Raw genomic sequence first — 22,014 nt, 5'->3', positions numbered from 1 at the left:
ATTAGCTAAGAACTGTGCACAACTATGTTTTGGTGTTCAGCTAGGATTTTACAAGAGCCATGGTTAGAATGCAGTACTACAGGCTACTTCTGCTGATTACCGGCTGCCGGCAGTTCGTAGTTCGATTCTCACCAGGCTCAAGACTGACTCAGCCTTCCATCCTTCTGAGGTTGGTAAACTGAGGATGCAGGTTGTTGGCGGCAACATGCTGATTGTGTAAACCACTTAGAGAGGGCTGTAAAACACTGTGAAGCGGTATATAAGTCTAAGTGCTATTGCTATTTTCTTTACTCCTCTTGAAAAGATCCAACCTGAATTCCTAATGGCTATATTCCAGATAGCCCCTTACATTCAAAAATGTAACATTACAGAAGAAGGAAGCAGGGCTATCTAAAGTCAAAATAGGCTCATGGACCTGTATCGTACCATGCTGGTTGAAGTTACTGTTCTTTCCCACAGTCTGAGTTCCTCATTGTGAACAACTATAAGTCAATATGGTTCAGGACAACCTCACAAAAACATCAACTTCTCGACTTTTCCAGAAAGGAGTTTCTCATGATGGGTTATGAACGTGCATTAAGCACATTTAAACAACATATCAAAAATGTGAAAGTCCAAAAGGACTAGTTTTTTTTATTTAAGAATGTTTTTTACAGAATTCAATCCTAGTGAGATACTTATACCACATAATTAAATTCTGGAGAGCATTAACTTTAGCATACTTCAGTGCTCTCCACAGGGCAATTTTTAAGGGATGATACAAAAGAGTTCCTTATGACCTGCTACTTCGCCACTGTAGACAAGGGCCTCTTGAGACTACAGCTCATGTCCTGCTATACTGTACCTTCTATAAGGGCTCAAGGATCTTACTTATAGCTCCTTGCTTGGTAAATTCTGATCTTTTTTTTTATATACAGTTGTTATCAGATCACTATGATTCAGCCTCCTTGAAGACAGCTAAAATTTGTAACACTTGCAATACCTGTGTTTCCTGCTCCCCCCAACCCATCTTTTAATTCATATTGTTGTACTTTCATTGTTTATTTTTATTGTTTTATTGTGTCATTGCTTTACTACTATTATATTTACATTTTTATCACCTTTTCCTTTTTTTTACTGTTGTAAGCCAGCCAGAGTAGCTCACAGAAAGATGGGCAGCAAATAAATTTAACAAACACTGCCTGAAAATTAGGCAGACTTTTATTATCTGCTAACAAACACACCACCAATTGTCCTATTTTATTTTGTTTTCACTTTCTTTTTTATTATTTTTATGTTTTTGTTTGCAATTCTGATCAGTGACTATGATAAAAACATTCATTCATTCATTGTTCACAGCAATATTTTTCACACTGATTTCTAATTAGTCAATTACATTCAGGCCCTTAATGTGCCAACAATGCTATAAGCATTTATGCAGTACCTTGGAGTTGCTGGAATTCCTTTGTTGCGAGCTTTATCACTCTCTCCCATTTTATCCATCCAGGTACCACAATTAAAACGGTTCCCTCCAAAGACAAAGCCTGTTTCCATGTCCACTCCTGCAGTTACATTAAAGCCTACAAAGCACAAATACCAGCTTGTTTTCCAGAAAAGACACATAAAAATGTTGCCCAATGTGCATCCACTCGGAATGAACTAGGGTTTTTATGGCAGCCCAAATTACATTAACTGACAACACAGTCATATGAATGCTTTCCTCTAAAATTCAGGGGTGTCAAACTGGTGGCTCGCGGGTTGGATACATCATGCGTAGGCCACACCCACCCTGGCTCACAAAAGCAGAAAACATCACGATGCATCACGTGAAGTCACGTGATACAATCAAGTTTGTCACCCATGCTCAGAATTGTGGAAAAGTGTATCTTTTAGGGCAGGGGTCTCCAACCTTGGCAACTTTAAGCCTGGTGGTCTTCAAGCTTTGCTGGCTGGAGAATTCTGGTTGCTAAGGTTGAGAGTTTTGGTTGAAGCTTTGGGGATTTTGGGAAGAGACCACAGAGTCAGGTAGTGTGTTCCAAGCATTAACAACTCTGTTATTGAAGTCATATTTTCTGCAATCAAGATTGGAGGTGTTAACATTAAGCTTAAATCTATTGTGTGCTTGTGTATTGTTGCAATTGAAGCTGAAGTAGTCTTCGACAGGAAGGACACTGTAATAGATGATTTTATGAGTTAAACTCAGGTCATGTCGAAGGCGGCGTAGTTCTAAATTTTCTAAACCCAGGATTTCAAGTCTTGTAATATCAAGTGTAAATTTAAGGTACTGAAGAGAGACCTAGTCAGTATTTCTCCTTCTGAAGCAGGTCAAAATTACTTCAACACTACAGTGCAATAATATATACAATTGGTTTATTTAGAAAAAATCCACTTCCTTTTAACATTTGTCCTTTTAACGAATTTGATTACAACAGTAAGTCTATGTCAACGAAAGTAATACTGTAATATTGAAGTTCTTTGGGCAAGTGTTTACATTTTATCACCTTTTCCTTTTTTTACTGTTGTAAGCCAGCCAGAGTAGCTCACAGAAAGATGGGCAGCAAATAAATTTAACAAACACTGCCTGAAAATTAGGCAGACTTTTATTATCTGCTAACAAACACACCACCAATTGTCCTATTTTATTATTTTGTCACACAGTATATATAAGCATAAGCATGAAATTACTATACAATATATAAGCATAAGCATGAAATTACTATACAATATATAAGCATAAGCATGAAATTACTATACAATATATAAGCATAAGCATGAAATTACTATACAATATATAAGCATATATATGTTTAAGTATGTAATAACTATATTAATTGGATATAATGAAAGGAAACAATAGGACAGGAACGGTAGGCACGCTTGTGCTCTTATGCACGCCTTACAGACCTCTTAGAAATGGGGTGAGGTCAATAGTAGAGAATTCTGGTTGCTAAGGTTGGAGACCCCTGTTTTAGGGGATTTAAAGAAAATCTCACTTTATTTCAAGATACATTAAGAAGCTAAGAAATGAACATGAACATCCATTTAAAAAAATAAAGAATGTATACCTTCATCTCTCATATTTCGATCTATTTGTGGACCAGCATTCCTCTCTCGGAAATCTATGCCTTGGGCATGCTTTTGCATTGCTTCCTGTATCACTTCATATAATGGCTGATCCTGAGAGGAAATATAGGGGAGGAAAGGGAAAAAAACGCTAAATTAAAAACACACATAACAAGGAACATTCAGTTTGTAAAGGAACCTCCTATTCAGAGGCAAATCCAATGGACTCACTCTCAAGAGAGTGTGTTGGATTTATGTTCTGTGTTTCCCCCAGAATTTCAAAATGATTACATAAAACATATTTTATCCCTGAAAAACTATTTTATGAACTAGGCTGGGCTAATAAAAGAATGGCGGGCCCTGGTGATTGGATTTGCTGAAAATAAATTTGAAACTAAACATCCTCACTTTACTCATTCCAACACTTTAACCTTTTTACTTTATTATTTCCCCCCTCCCCCCCCATTCAAATGTGTTTGAATCTTAACAGACACTTCGATTTTCTTGACAAGGTTTTTCAGAAGCAGGTTGCTATTGCTTCCTTCCTAGAGTTGAGAGGAAGTGACTGGCTCAAGGTCACCTAGCTGGCTTTGCCCTAAGGCAGGACTAGAACTCATAGTCTCCTGGTTTCTAGCCTGATGCTTAAGCTTAACCAAACTGACTCTCAAAACTGACTCTCAAACTTTAAAGTGGTCCTTTGTACTATTTTATTTATTTATTTTGTCACACAGTATATATAAGCATAAGCATGAAATTACTATACAATATATAAGCATATATATGTTTAAGTATGTAATAACTATATTAATTGGATATAATGAAAGGAAACAATAGGACAGGAACGGTAGGCACGCTTGTGCTCTTATGCACGCCCCTTACAGACCTCTTAGAAATGGGGTGAGGTCAATAGTAGAGAGTTTTTGGTTGAAGCTTTGGTGATTTTGGGAAGAGACCACAGAGTCAGGTAGTGTGTTCCAAGCATTAAAAACTCTGTTATTGAAGTCATATTTTCTGCAATCAAGATTGGAGCGGTTAACATTAAGCTTAAATCTATTGTGTGCTTGTGTATTGTTGCAATTGAAGCCAAAGTAGTCTTCGACAGGAAGGACACTGTAATAGATGATTTTATGAGTTAAACTCAGGTCATGTCGAAGGCGACGTAGTTCTAAATTTTCTAAACCCAGGATTTCAAGTCTTGTATATCAAGTGTAAATTTAAGGTACTGAAGAGAGACCTAGTCAGTATTTCTCCTTCTGAAGCAGGTCAAAATTACTTCAACACTACAGTGCAATAATATATACAATTGGTTTATTTAGAAAAAATCCACTTCCTTTTAACATTTGTCCTTTAACGAATTTGATTACAACAGTAAGTCTATGTCAACGAAAGTAATACTGTAATATTGAAGTTCTTTGGGCAAGTGTTTACATTTTATATTAAACTGCAGAACAAGAATTTCCTAGAGAATTTCCTTCCCAATCTCTGTTAAGGACAAAACCTTTTTATGTTATCAGAGGCCACCAAACATAATAATCCAAGCTGGGTTTTCTGTACTCATAATAACATCCGGCAGTAACAGGCATCACACAACACTATAGAGCAGGGGTGTCAAACTTGATTTCATTGAGGGCTGCGTCAGGTTTGTGTTTGACCTTGGGGGAGGGCAGGGTGGGTGGGCATGGCCAGGATGGGTTTGATGTCATTCGTTGAGGCTCCATTTTCTGCCACAATGGCTTCCTGCAGCCCTCTGCCAGTGAAAACAGAGCTCGGGGAGCCCATGCGTGGCCCACCCAGGCTCCATTTTTTGCTGCGACGGGCTCCTGCAATCCGCTGCCACTGAAAACGAAGCTCAGAGCACGGCCCTCCCGAGCTCCATTTTCACTGGCAGAGGCATCACGGGTCGGTCCTTTGCTGTTTCCAAGGTGGCCCCGTGGGTCAAATCTAAGCACTCTGCAGGCTGCCTTGAATTTGACACCCCTGCCATAGAGGATCAATCTACTTCAGCAATAATCTGACATGAGCTAGAGTCAACTCGCAAAACTAGAAGATTCCTCTCCCAAACTAACACAAGGAAAATATGTAAGGGACTGAACCAAGCGAAAAAGACAGAAGCTAAAATTTACCATTTTGCCTTCTGGCTGAGGTAGAGAATCATCAGTAGGATACATTCTAGATATCGGACAGTTGAGAATGTCTGTGCCATTTGGAACGGTTTTACAATAATCTTGTACACACTGAAGCCACCACCACACAGCATCACGACAATTGTACCTGGCATGAGTACCTTGGCCAAGCAGATTGGGAATGAGACCGTGCCTTAGGGTGCCGGCAAATGCTAATATTATGTTCCTGAAACCAGAGAGATGGAGAAGGGAGTGAATATAAAATGGTAGGCTTTCAAGTTCTCTATTACATTTCACTAAAAGTATGTGAAGTAAAAATGGTTGTAAAATCGGACCTGGTCATGAGATGCTCACTTAATGACTGCATCACTTAGTAAAGAAGTTTCTGATCCCAGCTGTAGTCGTAAGTCAAGGACTACCTGTATTTAGTCTTGCATGGATTAAATCATTTTGTTTAATAAGTGCTTTCCAGAGAATTTGCCGAAAAGCACTCAGGCCAGGATTAGGGAAGGTTACAAAATAATTCCATCCTATTTGGAAAATATTAACCAAAAATGTACGCATATAAGCATTGCTTTAAATGACTAAAATCTTATTTATCCTAACGCAAATTTCTATTTTCATTTTTCTGTTCGTATAAATAATACAGGTAGTCCTCAACTTACAACGGTTCATTTAGTGACCGTTCAATGGAGGGAGGGAGGGGGAGAGAGAGAGAGAGAGAGAGAAAGAGGGAGAGATACTATTTACATCTGTAACTGCTTTACCTTGCTTCTAAGTAGCGTCCAGTAACTAACATCAGCCCTCTCAGTGCAATAAAGGTGTCTCTTCCCCAGCAACGGAAAATGCCAGATGAGAAATGAGGTAAACCTGAAGAGTGAGAGACAAAGCAGATGTAAAACTTAAGAACTTAATAGCTCTCTACCTTTCAAAAACAGCTTACTTTATATTTATCGCTGAGCCACACACTGCTCCATTCCCTCTGAGTAACTCAATTTGGATGACGTCCATCTGCACAAAGTCATCCTAATTTATATTTAAAAAAATGAAGGTTGGGACCTTCCTTACTCTCATTAGCTACCACGACTTATCTACGGGATAAGATAGATGAACCTTTTGTTTCTCTGCTTGATAACATTCACTTGGAACAAAAAAGGATATGAATTGTTGGGAGAAAGGTCATAAAATGTACAGAGGAAATACTAGGCCTTTATATAGGAATATAGGAACACGTTATTTTCTTAATACTGTAAGAAAATATTATATATTTTTTAACCTTTTGTACTTGTATCTGGCTGTAACTTTAAAATCAGCTCTGCAACACTGCTTTGTCAAGCTCTATCTAAATTACAATTTATTTTAGTTCTTGCTTGCCACCAGAGCACTAAATCTGACATTTAGATTTGACATGACGCCGATTCCAATACCTACATATTTACTTATATTTTCTTTTAGCACAGCTCATATGTACTATAACTCTCTGTATTTGTAGACTAGTCCAACCCAATGAAGAATACAGAACATATAATTACTAGATGTGTAATAATAATCCATGAATATATAACCATCTCACTTCAAACCTGTACACTATACACTTGAGTGTGCAGACCAATTATTGGAACTTTTATATTATATATAGGTTTGTTGGAAGTGTAATAAGGATAATTCTTCTTTAAAGCACATATTTATACAATGTCCTACACTTACTAGTGAATTAAATAAATGTATTTGTGCAACAAAAGCTAAAATTTTCAAAGGATAATATTCTTTTGAATTACATACTGGTGTATGCAATTTGACAACCTGACAACATAAATGGATGTTCTACACTCTTACTATGGTCCCAAAACTGATACCTGCAGCATTGGAAACATAAATTTATAGCATCTTTCCATTCAATGAAGATCTGATTGCACCTGAGTGGGTTGCCTAACAGATGTAGACTTTGTATGGATTTTTTTTAAAAATCCCCCTTTTCTTTGATAATGTATTTCTAACACAAGTATCTTTGTATTTTGTTCTTTTTCTGGTTTTGTTATTATTTTAAAAGCAATAAAAATAAATAACAAATTACATATAGCTTATGGTGAAGCATGAAAGTTATATATAGGTTTGTGAAGTTCCAGAAGTTTACCAGAATGCTTACCTCTAATTCTTATTATTTATACTTTTGACAAGTAATTTTCAGATTCATGGAATTTTAGCATCAATATAAAATTGTCTGACTATCAAATACAAATGTAAAGAATGTCAGTAGAAATTGATTTCCATAAACTATTTTATTCAACCTTGTGGTCATGAAAGACATGCAAAAGGACAAAATGTTATTAGATGAGACCAACTAGAGATCAGACATTAGTTAAATGTCTATAGAGATTCTCAGTCATCCAAGTCATCGTTGTCCCAAAGGTGCTTTTTCAGGAAGTAACTGGACGTTCTTGTTTTTCTTTGAAGATGTTTTGCTTCTCATTCAAGAAGCTTCTTCAGCTCTGACTAGAATGGTGGGGAGTCCAGTCAGAGGTGAAGAAGCTTCTTGGGTGAAAAGCAACACATCTTTAAAGAAAAACATGAAAGTCCAGTTGCCTTCTGAAAAAGCATCTTTGGGACGATCAGACATTAGGATAATGGAATTCTAGAAAACAGGAATTAAGGCCAGCTAATGAAAGAAGGCTCTGAATCAACTAAGTGTGGCTGCGGAATCTATTTTTGTTAACAGAAGCTGTCCTACTCAAAATTACTGATGATGATGATGGTATTCTGGAAACGTCACAATACCTAATTTTTGAATTTCTTTAGAGATCTAACACCCCTGTCCAAACCCCAATGTTATCTCTTAATTTAGAGTGGGAGACAGAAAAATATTGAGTTTAGTTTCAGGAACTAACTGAAGGGATATCACTGTTACTACCCACTCAGATTTACCAGTAATTAGATTTATACTACACTGCCTTCTTGCCTTCCCAACACCAGATCTCCAAGGTTCATGAGTCCAATAAGAAGTGCTTCATTTCTGCTAGCAGAGATTCAAAACATGCAAAGTATTTTTAAAGGTGGACTCTTTCATGGACCAGTGACCATGCTTACCGGCTGCTAAAGAAACACAGCACTGTTCTTTTTCTCCCGTAATCTCATTCAGCCTATAAGGAACATCCTTTAAGGCAGGAGATAGAGGTGGCAAAGATGGATATTTTCCTATTCCACACATCTGGACTGAGCCCAAGGAAAGATGTTTAACAAACGTTGAACCATTCTGAACAAAGCTGTAATTAAAGCAACACTATTTCAAGTCCATAAATTTTCTGGTACCAAGCTAGCAAAAAAGCACAAATACAACAATAAAGCAATAAAATAAAAGTACAAAAGATAAAAGTATAACAGGAAAATCTATATGATTAAAAAAATCAGTGATGCTACAATTACACTGAAACTTCAATTTTCTGGATCTTGATGCAATGAACCTTATTTCCGCTGTGATTTACATTTCTTGTGTAATCATGTCAAATGAATAGAACAGAATAGAATAGAATAGAATGGAATGGAATGGAATGGAATAGATTTTTTTATTGACCAAGTGTGATTGGACACACAAGGAATTTGTCTTGGTACATAAGCTCTCAGTATACATAAAAGAAAAGATACCTTCATCAAGGTACAACACTTACAACACAATTGATGGTCATAGGGTACAAATTTAACACTTAATGATACAACCCTTAATGATAGTCATAGGCTACAAATAAGCAATCAGGAAACAATCAGTATTAATATAAATCATAAGGATTACCAGCAACAAAGTTACAGTCATACAGTCATAAGTGGAAGGAGATGGGATGTTCTATTTTACTTTAATAACTATAGACAATAAAGGAAATAATTTTTGAATGCAGTCAAGATTACCCCAGTGGTCATAATGAGTCACCCTGTGCTTTTAAAGAAAAATAGATGAAACATTTTGTGCTTGACGCAACTCAGCAATATCATGTTCCACTTTCTACAGCTATACTAGTAAAAGCATACCTGGACATCTGTTTCCAAACCAAGTCAAGAAGTGTAGTATATGCACCCACTAATATGGCATCAAAATAACATGGAATGAGATAACGAGGCACGCGCTTCAAGTAGATAAACATTGCTTTCAGCCACTTCCCAACCTAATAGTAGTTGAAGGAAACAAACAATAGTACTAAATTTAAAACAGTGATTAATAATAATTGCTGAAAGTTAGGTTAATCCTAGTTAAATAATTGTACAAAGATTCCCAAATAATGTACTAGCTTTCAAGTTTACAAGAAGAATTCTTCAGGTAAGTTAATATATAACAAATAAATATCTGTTTACAAAGAGAATTATTTTTGCGAAGTTTAACTTACATCAGAGCAAGTTCCAGCGCGAGAAATTAAGCGATTGCTCACATAGTCAATCATCCAATCTCCAGCTCTCAAATTACCACAGAAAGGATGGCCCAAGTCATTATTTGGTCGTATTTCTGCCATCACTGACATTATTCCTGAGGATCCACAGAAATATGGTTTTATAATATACAGCTAGGTCATGAAAACTATGACATGCATTATCATGTTATTTATTTATATGCCTTCAATCAGGGGTATCCAACCTTGGTAACTTTATGATTTGTGGATTTCAGCTCCCAGAATTTTCCAGCCAGCCAATTCTGGATTTTGAAGTTCATAACTCATGAAGTTGCTAAGATTAGATACCCCTGCTTTAAATCATAACAACCCATATTGAGATTTCAAAAATTAAAAATAAACAGCTTTGAAACATGTATTTCTAAACAATAAAGATCTAATTTTAATTAAAAGAAAAATAAAATAGGAAGTTTATATAGACTTAAAAAACACCCCTTTTAAAATGTATTATGCTACCTTCAGCCAGCCTAAAAACCTATATAAAAATCTTAATTTCTTCTAAAGTGTAGGTTTGAAAATATTCTGCAAAATTATCCTATATTCAGACATGACAGCAAAAAAGGCCATGGTTCTTAGACTTATGTCTGAATTTCACCTTGTGAAATTCACCTATACTTGTGATTTATGAGAATCTATCAAACAGATATAAATCACAGTTTGAAGTTATTTTGAAAGCTCACAATTTAAATTTACACAAATTTATAGTTAGTTCGAAAATTTTAAATAATCAGTAACATATCATTCTCAACAGAATAACTAGGGTTTACTACCGCTATGCTTTAGCCCAGTAGCTTTAATTAATGTCCTAGTATTCTTCTGTTTTTCTAACTTCTAGAGATCCTAGAAACTGAGAACTAAACCAGGAAGTATTGTCAAGTATTGCTCAAACAAGGTTGTATGCATTGGATTTTATTGGATTTATTCTACTTATAGCACAATATGTCACATGAGGTTCCCCCAAGATATTTTTTTTTGGCCCCTGAACCTGTGGCCTAGATTTTTGATAGTTTCCTCAACAGAAACATTCAAGAACTATAACACTGGATTTAAAATAGGCTTGATGCAGTTTTAAAAATAATGTTTTTAAATGTGTAGGCTAAAATGCAATTTTGAAAACAAAACCCCAAATTCACTCTTACAGACACAAGGGGGGGGGGGGGAATCAGAAAAGTTACTGGCCCTGCTTACCCAAAAAAAGTGTGGATCTTGGCTAAGAATAAAAGCATACAGAAAGTTAAATTTTGAAATGAATAAATATATATTAATTATCAATTAGTTTGAGACAAAAACATGTAGATTTCCACCTTGAAGGCCTGCATATTTAAGAGGTGTCCAGTTTGGTATGTCGTAACATCCTCCACCATCTTCTTGTTCTTCTGCATCACAACGATACAGTAGTTGATTTAGATCTGCCAATGTTAATTTTGATGCAATACTGAGAAAAAAAAACCCAGAAATTAGCTGTTACAAGCATATAAAGGTGGTGTGTGTATAATGTAAGACCTACAGGTAGTTTTCAGCTTATGATCATAATTGAGCCCAGTTTAAGTTGTCATGGTCATAAGTCAAGGCATTATATCATTGGACCTCAATTTTCAACATTTTTTACAGTGATCATTAAGTGAACTATTTGTTAAAACAATTTTCCCGAATGGGCAGTTTTTGCCAGCAACTGGAAGTAAACACGAAAACTGGTAAAAACTTGCATATTGAGGTCCTATGACTGTGGACATTGCAACTGGCTGTAAAGGTAACGGGTCTGCAACAACTTGCCTTGACCAACTCACCGCAGGACAACTCTACGTGGGACAAGAGTTACACTAGTATCAAAAAAATAGTGGAATAGAATAATTAAAGATAGGATGCCAAAGGAAGAACAAAATGAAATGTGAATGACAAAAATAAAAATATTTTAAAAATTATTTTAAATAATTAAATTGAATTGATGAATTGTCCTGCAGTGAGTTGGCTGTGGTGAGTTAGCTATGTTGAATTGGCCATGGCGAGTTGTCCCATTCCGAAAGGTGAACTGGGCACCAAGCACTGAAAGAACAATCATGTGATTCTATGTATGTATCTATGTGTCTGTCCTAACTTCAAAAATGGGTGATAAGCAACTTTTGGAGGGTCTCTCATAACTTTGAAGGGTTATTAAGCAACTGGTCTTAAGTCAAGGACTATCCATATCCATGATGGTGAACCTCTAGTACACATGCCAGATGTGGCACATAGAGCCCTCTCTGCGGGCGGGCATGCCGTCACCAGCTGCTCTTCTGGTTTCTAGTGCACACATGTGCGCCAGCTGGCTGGTCTTCATGAAAGCTGGAGCACCAGAAAACGGCCTGAAAACGGCCCCCAAATTGGCCAAAAAAACAGGCATGTGTGCGCCGGCCAGCTGGTCTTTGGGTTTCCGGTGCACACCCATGCACACACATGCATGCTCGTTCCAGTCTGGGCTGAAAATGTTCGCCATCACTGATCTATAAGTTACTACATAGTATCTAGGCCAAGGGCCATGGTTCACAATAAGCCCTAAGATGTGGTGAGAGATGCATTCAAGATGAAAGTATACTGCTGAGATCTCCAAGAATTCTCTCACCAAGTTTTATTCTGCTCTTATTGAGGGCTGATTACAGCTTGTCTGTTCGAGATGCATGAAAGTGAATCTTATTTTGTCATTCCCAAATTACACATTTTGATCTTCTTACCCAGTGAAATCACGGATACATATTACAATTCAATCATTCTACAAGGGAGAAAATAATGTGGCAATCATATAATTATATTAAAAATATTGCCTCTTGCACTACAACTCCCAAAAAATATAATATCTAGCTGTTATTTGCTCAGGGAGAAAATGCAAAAAGGAGCATTCCTCTTGGACTGAATTTGGGTAGACAGATTTCCCAAGGCCGGCTGTGGGGAGAAGGGAAGATTAAATTTCCACTCCCTCCCTGCTGTGATTGTATGTTAGATGAATACATCCTACCAGTGACATTTAATGAAAAATACCCACATCTCTTACGTACAACTGTGATGACACATTCACCATAATATGTAGTTCAGTCTTAGAGACAATAACACTCTTTGAACAAGATTGGCAAAAAGTCATTGCTAAGCACTCTAATGCCAAAGTCTGAATCATCTGAACGAGATTTCCTTTCAGGAAAGTGTGCACAGAATGTCTTGGTAACCTTTGCCTCTTTCTCTAAGGTCTAAAGCAGTGGTGGGTTTCAAAAATTTTTACTACTGGTTCTGTGGGTGTGGCTTGGTGGGCATGGCATGGCTTGGTGGGCGTGGTTTGGTGGGCGTGGCAGGGGAAGGATATTGTAAAATCTCCATTCCACCCCACTCCAGGGGAAAGTTACTGCAAAACCCCCATTCCTTCTCCAATCCAGGGGAAGGTTACTGCAAAATCCACATTTCCTCCCGATCAGCTGGAACTTGGGAGGCAGAGAATAGATGTGGGTGGGGCCAGTCAGAATTTTTACTACCAGTTCTCCGAACTACTCAAAATTTCCACTACCAGTTCTCCAGAACTGGTCAGAACCTGCTGAAACCCACCTCTGGTCTAAAGTATTAATGGCCAAAAGTAACATCATATTTATTGCCAAATGTGCTATTGTCTTACTAATTCCTCATGACTGTTTTGAACACAGGACAGGACTGCAGAGCAAGCAAGGGAGACATTTGTGTAACTTTACCTCTTTTTGTTAATTTTCAACATAGAGACAAACTTACACCGAAAAGGGGGTTTTCAGTATAGCTTCTGAACCGTCATCGGGCAGACTTCCAGATTTAAAGTGAGGACTGAACTGGATTAGATGATTACGAAGTACTCCTACAGCATCTTGTGCCTTTGGATCAAGGCTAACTCTATAATATTACCACCAAACAAGAGATGTTAGCCTTCCATTCCAATAAACTCCATAAAATTCATCAAAATATTTTCTACAATGGGTAGAAACAATTGCTATTTACCTAAATATGATCACGCTCCCTGGTGTAAGCTTTTCAAATTCTATTTCCTGAACAAATTCATTAGGACCTTTTGTGGCAATTGAAGCTTGTTTTATTATTTTACTTTCCTTGAGCTAACAAGAGAAGAAAAGCAGCTGAAATCAAGTAACTGCTAAAATTTGAGAGAGACAGAGAGAGAGAGAGAGTGAGACAGACAGACAGACAGAGACAGAGAGAACTAACCTGTATGTGTTCTCGGAGTTCAACTGTATACTCAAGCAACCCATTGATTGTATGATCATCCTTTTTATAAGGATCTGCACTTCTCTCAACAGTCCTAGCTTCAAGAACTACTTCTTCAATTTTGCCTATAGGAACAGTAAGAAAAAAGCAGCTATTATGCCACGGTGGGTAAAAATGTCATAATTGCAATTAGTAGAGGACAGTTGAGTAATTTCTAGGCATGCAATACATGAGTTCTTTACTATTCATTAGCCACAATGCAAGATTGTCTGATTTTAGTTTTAAGAAGTTACTTAATACCAACAAGGAGCAATTATAGACTCTATCCAAGATTTGAGAGATGTGGCTATTACTGAACTCCAAGTCAAGAACTCCAAGTCAAGAACAGATCATATAAATCCTATTCATGGGTGAAATGCTACTGGATCGGACCTGATCGTTCAATCCGGAAGTGATCGCAGCTGGTAGTTCAGTGATCCGGTAGCGATGGCGGAACAAAGCTCCGCCCACCCACCCACCCAGGTGTCATTACTTCCTGGTTTTAACCAGGAAGTAATGTGATTTCAGGTTTTGTGCATGTGCAGAAGGTCTGCGCGCGCTTGTGATATGTGCACACGAGCAAAGCATGCGCGTGTGCGCAGTGCGTGCACTCCCTAGCCGGTAAGGAAGGTAATTATATTTCACCTTTGATCCTATTGTATGTTATTTGGCATACATTTATATCTAGCAATAGCACACAGACTTATATCACTTCAATGTTTTACAACCCTCTCTAAACAGTTTACAAAGTCAGCATATTGCCCACAATAATCTGGGTCCTCATTTTACTGACCTCGGAAGGCTCGAACGCTAAGTCAAACTTGAGCCGGTCAAGATTGAATTCCAGGCTGTGGGCAAGTTAGCCTTCAATACTGCATTCTAACCACTGTGCCACCAAGGCTCTAAGTACAAAACAATATGTGTTTTTCTAATGTCACTTTATTGTTGTTCTTATCCTCCTTTACATTCATTCTATGTACAAAATATGTACAAGTAGTCCTCCACTTACAACAGTTCATTCAGTGACCATCCAAAGTTACAACGGCACCAAAAAAAAGTGACTTAGATGACCATTTTTCACACTTACGACCTTTGCCATTTTTCACACTTACGACCTTTGCAGCATCCCTATGGTCATGTGATTCACATTCAAATGTTTGACAACTGGCTCATATTTAATACAGTTGGAGTGGCCTGGGGTCATGTCATAACCTTTTCAAACCTCCTGCCAAGCAAAGTCAATGGGGAAGCCAGATTCACTTAATAACCATGTTGCTAATGTCACAACTGCAGTGATTCACTGTCGTGGTGGCACGACAGTTACCCCGGTACCTGGATGAAACTGTCTATCTCAGAGGTTCCCAATCTTTTTCGGTTTGCGGCTCCCATAACACTTCGGATTTTTTCCGCGGCTCCCTTAATAGGTACATCCGATTTTTTTTAAAATTTTTGTCTTTTTAAGGATTTGGAAATCTACTTTTTAGATCGTTAAGGTTAGGTTAATTGAAAAATAAATTAAATACGAGCTTTAAATTCACAATTTATTGAACATCGTTTAATGATTTAAAATTATTAATGGGATGGATGGGCTTGTTGTTCGCTGCACAACTTCTCAAATCTTGGAATAAAATTGGAAATAGCGACTCTCATTTCTTGCTCGACGTTAATTTTTGAGCGATATTTACTTTTTATTACCGCGACTGCCGAAAACCCAGCTTCGCACAAATAGGACGTTGCAAAAGGAATTAATATTCTTAGGGCTTTGCAACTAAGCAGTGGGTATTCCTCTTTACTGATATCCAAAATCAGAAAGTTCCATGCTAACAAATTTTAACTTCAATGTTGTGTCGCAAGACAACTCAATAAGAGATTCTTCTTCTGTAGAGGTAAATTCTGATGGAGCTTTGGCTCTAAATGGGTCTTGAATCCAAGTAAATTTTTCAATGTTATCTGCTTCAAAGTATTTTTCGAACCATTTGATAAGCTGAGATAAATGATCTTCAAAAAGAGATTTTAAATTGCAAGACAAACTGATTTCATTGGAGGTTAAAAACTGGTGCAACAAGGGAAAGCAATCATTAAGATCATCTTCATTAATTTTAGTTTCCATAGCTGTAATTTTTTTCTGAAAGCTGAAATCTTTTCTGTTAACTTTAAAATGTGCATATTGCCTCCTTGTAAAGAGAGATTCAACACATTCAACTTTTCAAAGATATCACATAGGTATGCGAGTTTAATCAAAAAGTCTGTTTCTACAAAGTGTTTGGCATACTCATGTTTTTCTTCTTCAAGGAAAGTGTATATTTCTTGCCGTAATTGGAACGACGAGACAATACACCCCCGCGAGAAAGCCATCGTGAGTGGCAGTAGTACAACAAAGATGTGTATTCACCTCCCATATCTTCACACATTCTTTTAAAAAATCTTGCTTTTAGTGGCCGTGTTTTTATATAGTTTACTATATTTACCACACGTTCTAAAACTATATTTAGTGGAGGACTTATATACTTTGATGCAAGTGCTTCTTGTGAATGATGCAATGGGTCCAAACTGAATCTGGAGCTTTGTTTCAATAAGCGCCTGCAATCCTCCATAAGAGCCGGACATCGAACGACCACCGCCAGTACAGACGCCAACGCACTTTGTCCAGTCTAAATTATTTTCAACCATAAATATATTCAGGATCTCGAACAAATCCTGAGCCTTTGTACTTCCAGTAATACTTTTACAAAAGAGAAGGTCCTCAACGATTGAATTACCATCTAAGAACCGTACGTAACAAATCAAGTGTGCGTCCTTATTATTGTCTGTGGCCTCATCGAGTTGCAGTCCATATTCACTTCCTTTTAATTTTTCAATTAATTGTGCATTGAGATCCTCCCCCATGTGCTGAATTCTGCGACTGATTGTATTGTTAGACAAAGGGACATTTGAAAGTAGTTTCACGACTCACCAATCATAATGTTCACTAAATCTACAGCAGCCGGTAGAATGAGTTGCTCAGCAATAGTATGGGGCTTTTACACTTAGCAACTCTATATGCAACTTTGTATGATGCTAGCAAAGCATTATTTGGTATTGACATATGTTTATAAATGCTGCCTTTTTGTTGTTTTAATTCCATTAACTTTCTTTTAAAAAAGTTGTGAGGTTTACCAACAAAGTTAGAATGGTTGGTTTCTAAATGTCGTTTTAACTTACTTGGAAGCATACATTCCGGTGCCAAAACTTTCATGCACAATACACACTGTGGTCTCTCTTTATCATTTTCGTTTATTGATGTAAAGCCAAAATCCAAGTAACTGTCGTCATATTTACGACGCCGCTTCTCGGAACCCTTGCCACTAGTTTGTGGAACTTCGTCTATAGATTTAGCACTATCTTGATTATTCAAGTTTAATAAGAATTTGTCCATTTTAGGGTGATCAGAAAAATAGCTTTTGAAAAGTAACTTAACCACCACACTATTAAGTTAGCCCAACAAACAAAAACATATGCGAGCACTGAGAAGGTGATAACAAACGAATAGAAATCTGACTTGTAACTGCGCATGCGCACTAGACGTTTCAGAAATGGCGCATCAGCATTAGACCCAGCGGGCGCAGATATTAATTGAATATTTCGCGGCGCCCTTATGACGATAGCGCGGCTCCCTGGGGAGCCGCGGCTCACACTTTGGGAATCACTGGTCTATCTAGACCTGTTCCAGTCCGGCTTCCGGCCTGGGTATAGCACGGAGATGGCTTTGGTCGCGTTGGTTGATGATCTCTGGAGGGCTCGGGACAGGGGTTATTCCTCTGCCCTGGTCCTTTTGGATCTCTCAGCGGCTTTTGATACCATTTGATACCGTTTTTCGGTGGTTCTCCTCCTATCTCTCTGGCCGGTCGCAGACGGTGTTGGCAGGGGGGCAGAGATCGACCACAAGGCGCCTCATGTGTGGGGTGCCACAGGGGTCGGTTCCCTCGCCTCTCCTGTTCAACATCTATATGAAGCTGCTGGGCGAGATCATCTGTGGTTTTGGGGTGAGGTACCAGCTGTACGCTGATGATACTCAGCTGTACATTTCCACCTCTAACCACCCCAACGAAGCTGTCAAAGTGTTGTCCCGGTGTCTGGAGGCTGTGCGGGTCTGGATGGGGAAGAAAAGGCTTAAACTCAACCCCTCCAAGACTGAGTGGCTGTGGATGCCGGCATCCCGGTACAGTCAGCTGCAGCCGCTGCTGACTGTTGGGGGCGAGTTATTGGCCCCAATGGAGAGGGTCCGCAACTTAGGCGTTCTCCTGGATGGACAGTTGTCCTTTGAAGAACATCTGACGACTGTCTCCAGGAGAGCTTTTTATCAGGTACGCCTGATCCGCCAGTTGCGCCCCTTTCTAGACCGGGATTCCTTATGCACGGTCACTCATGTCCTCGTCACTTCTCGCCTGGATTACTGCAACGCTCTCTACATGGGGCTCCCCTTGAAGAGCACCCGGAGGCTCCAGCTGGTCCAGAATGCGGCTGCGCGGGTGATAGAGGGAGCTACTCATGGCTCCCATATAACATCTCTCCTGCGCAAGCTGCACTGGCTGCCTGTGGTCTTCCGGGTGCAATTCAAGGTGTTGGTCACCACCTTTAAAGTGCCCCATGGCTTAGGACCGGGGTATTTACGGAACCACCTGCTGCCACCGTTTGCCTCCCATCGACCCGTGCGCTCCCATAGGGAGGGCCTCCTCAGGGTGCCGTCAGCCAAACAATGTCGGCTGGCGACCCCCAGGGGGAGAGCTTTCTCTGTGGGGGCACCTACCCTCTGGAATGAGCTTCCCCCAGGACTTCAACAGCTCCCTGACCTCCGGACCTTCCGCCGTGAGCTGAAGACGTACTTATTCTTCCGTGCAGGACTGGCATAAAATTAAAAACTATTAATAATTTTAATGGGGTTTTTTATGGTTTTAATGTGTATTTTAATTAATGGGCCAAATTGAATAGGTTTTTTAAAATCGGTTTTTAGCTGTATATTGTATGTTTTTTATTGTGTTTTTACCTGGCTGTAAACCGCCCTGAGTCCTTCAGGAGAAGGGCGGTATAGAAATTAAATTATTCATTCATTATTCATTCATTCAACAAATATGACAAGAAAAATCATAAAATGGGGCAAAACTCACTTAACAAATTTCTCACTTAGAAATGTTTGTTTAGCTTCTGTTCAAAGTTACAATGGAACTAAAAACTGAAAAAAGTGACTTACAATCGTAAGTTCTTGTGCTTACAACAATAGTTGCATCCCAGTGGTGGGTTGCTACCGATTCGCACCGGATCGGGTGAACCGGTAGTGGCGGTGGCGGGAGACTCCACCCACCCGCCCGGACACTTCTGCGCATGTGCAGAAGCATCGCACGCATTCCCACAAACGAACTGGTAGTGATGGGTTTTGAAACCTGCCCCTGCAGCATCCCCACAGTCAAATGATCAAAAATTGGGCACTTGGCAACCAACATGTATTTACAATGGTTGCAGGATACCAGGATCATGTGGCTGCCACTTCCCAGCCAGCTTCTGACAAGATAAATCAACGGGGAAAGCCAGATTCGCTTAACCACTGCATGATTCAATTAACAACTGTGTGACTTGCTTAACAACCATGGCCAAAAAGGTAAAATTGAGTACGATTCACTTAATAACTGCCTTGTTTAGCAATGGAATTCTGGGCCCAATTGTGGTTGTAAGTAAAAGGCTAATTGTACTAAACCACCACATGTTCCTGAGATGTGGCTCATTTATTCCAAGCACTCTAGGAAGAAGGCTCATACCACATAATAGGGCCAACCATTAATGCTTCCCAAAGATATTGTGCCAGCTGCTAGGCTTGCTAGAAGGACAGGAACGAGATAAAAACACCTGCTTGGGGATTGATAAGGTTACCTGGAATACACATTTGGGGAACGTCTTGACTATAGAAGGAAGTCTTAGGGTTTCTGAAAGCTGTTCGGGAAACAGCCACAACAGACTGGTGTGTATTAGGGCAATGTCTGGTCACAGCCACAATATCTTCATCAACTTGGTCTACAAACACCTAAAAATGTATTTTGAGAAAAAAAATAAGATGATGGGTATATTTTAAATTAACAGTACTCATATTGCAATTCTCATTTAGGGCATCTTAGGGCAGGTGTCACAATTTTTAGAATCTATGTACAAGATGGCATTGAAAGAGAGAAAGTTAGTGAGATACCCAGCCAGAAGAAATATTCATGTATTTGGTTAATCAGTAACATCATTTTGGATTTTAATGTTAAACGAACATTTAGAATCTCATTCCTTTAATCAAGAACATAAGAATTCTCTTTCATATAACTTGTTCCTAGTCATGAAAAAGCCAGTTACAGGCTTTCAAATAAATAAAATATTCATAATTAATTAAACATTAATAATCTATTTCTTGATTTTCTTTCCTTGTAGCTGGAAAAAAAATTGGCAAGCAAAAAACCAAATAAATCAGGATTCTGGTTTCCAGTCATGATCGTAATAAGTCAATCAGTAGACAAGTAATTGTGGATTTAAATTATTTTGCTGCTCATAATGAATTATGGTATATTCTTAACATAAATATGTCCATCTCATTAAGCTGACAATTACTTTATGATTCAGTCCACTATATACCAACAAGGCATCAAGCCACAGTGCCTGGCTCAACTTTTTCCAGTATGCCATCTCTCCTAACCACAATACAAGCTGACCCAGTTCTTGCCTGATTAAAACCTTTAGCTCCCAGTTCTTGGTGTAATCTGTTCATAGCTAGCCTTCCTGCTATAATTCCAGTCTTGAAATTAACTTCACCGGGTTTTAACTGTGTTGTTGCTGGATTCCACTTGGCATAAAATCTTTCTTCAGAGACCACGGATATCTGCCAATAAATGGAAAAATAGCAATTCATCATTTTTTCCATGCTCAACTTCTAGAGACCATATTGTACACATTTCAATATTTAAAGCTTTTTTATACTGCTTCTTATAATTTAAAAGACAATTAAATTTTTTTAAAAAAAATTCAGTTGAAAGTCAGGAGCTTTGACATACGTGAAAAAACATTTCTAAGCACTTGGATCAATAAAAATTACTTTTGCTTGACATCGAGAACTTGAATGCTAGTTATTTCACTCTGAAGAATGGCTGTCTGCCCATGACTTTAGATTGATCAAATTATGAAGTGCTGACACATAAGAATAAACACTCTGTGGAGTTCTTGGTGGTCTCTGAGCTTGGTTGTTTTCTTGGAGAATGTAGTCCAATGTCTAATGTTGTTTTCATTACAGCCATGGTGGCGCAGTGGTTAGAATGCAGTACTGCAGGCTAATTCTACCGACTGCCAGCGGTTCGATCCTCACCGGCTCAAGAATGACTCAGCTTTCCATCTTTCCAAGGTCGGTGAAATGAGGACCCAGACTGTTGAGGGGAATATGCTGATTCTGTAAACTGCTTACAGAGGGCTGTAAATCACTGTGAAGCAGTATATAAGTCTAAGTGCTACTGCTATTACCAAACCACGTAACATTATTAAATGTTTTATTTTTCATGTACCTATAACTGAGGCACAGGACCAACATTTTGACTTGTCTATGAATTGGTTATGAGTGAAACAATCTGAGTGAGCAAAATCAATCAAAAGAATGATCCCTACTTGCTGTACTAAAACTTTAGAGAAATGTCAGAAGTAATTCTATGCATATCACACTACAATAATATAAACAGGATATTACTGGAACCTGCATCAAGATTGCTTGATCATCCCAACATGTACAAGGAGTGCACTGTTTAAAAACACACCTGATGTGGTACTAGTTCATCGTACCCTCTAGTGCTTCCTGTAGCACAGCAGGCCATGGAAACAATTGTTGAGCTGGGAAGGGCATCATAAGCAGATCGATGCTAGCAATAAGAAATAGGGATACAATGGTCAAAGCAGTTTTGAATTTAAGCAAATCCCTCTTTCTGCTCTAGGCCCTGTCCTCCATCCCGGGACATTTCCTTAAGATTTTCACAACACTTGGGAGTAGAAAGAATCCCATAACAATAAAGTCAACTCATGCTGATCATGAATAGCAGGATTTAATCCAATGCATTTAAGAATGTGGGTTACAAATGGCTGCCATATATAATATATAAAAGAAGTGAGGTGAGGTAATTTATGTTCATGACTAC

General features: G+C 38.4%; 1 protein-coding gene across 1 annotated transcript in view; it reads right to left on the bottom strand.

The window, feature by feature from the left end:
* AGL (amylo-alpha-1, 6-glucosidase, 4-alpha-glucanotransferase) overlaps nucleotides 1–22,014 on the bottom strand; it is a 57,516-nt gene that overhangs the window by 13,797 nt on the left and 21,705 nt on the right. Inside the window, exons 15-28 of the mRNA XM_058176355.1 lie at nucleotides 21,640–21,741; nucleotides 20,565–20,720; nucleotides 19,739–19,889; nucleotides 13,799–13,923; nucleotides 13,577–13,689; nucleotides 13,337–13,471; nucleotides 10,900–11,030; nucleotides 9,536–9,672; nucleotides 9,183–9,316; nucleotides 8,250–8,425; nucleotides 5,933–6,035; nucleotides 5,166–5,391; nucleotides 3,045–3,156; nucleotides 1,424–1,559 (exon numbers count right to left, since the gene is read on the bottom strand). Of these exons, the coding sequence (XP_058032338.1) occupies nucleotides 1,424–1,559; nucleotides 3,045–3,156; nucleotides 5,166–5,391; nucleotides 5,933–6,035; nucleotides 8,250–8,425; nucleotides 9,183–9,316; nucleotides 9,536–9,672; nucleotides 10,900–11,030; nucleotides 13,337–13,471; nucleotides 13,577–13,689; nucleotides 13,799–13,923; nucleotides 19,739–19,889; nucleotides 20,565–20,720; nucleotides 21,640–21,741 (1,937 nt within the window). The remainder of the gene's footprint in view (nucleotides 1–1,423; nucleotides 1,560–3,044; nucleotides 3,157–5,165; nucleotides 5,392–5,932; nucleotides 6,036–8,249; nucleotides 8,426–9,182; nucleotides 9,317–9,535; nucleotides 9,673–10,899; nucleotides 11,031–13,336; nucleotides 13,472–13,576; nucleotides 13,690–13,798; nucleotides 13,924–19,738; nucleotides 19,890–20,564; nucleotides 20,721–21,639; nucleotides 21,742–22,014) is intronic.

This window comes from Ahaetulla prasina, chromosome 3 (assembly GCF_028640845.1).
Source record: "Ahaetulla prasina isolate Xishuangbanna chromosome 3, ASM2864084v1, whole genome shotgun sequence".
NCBI lineage: Eukaryota > Metazoa > Chordata > Lepidosauria > Squamata > Colubridae > Ahaetulla > Ahaetulla prasina.
This window is presented reverse-complemented; position numbering and strand designations above follow the sequence as displayed.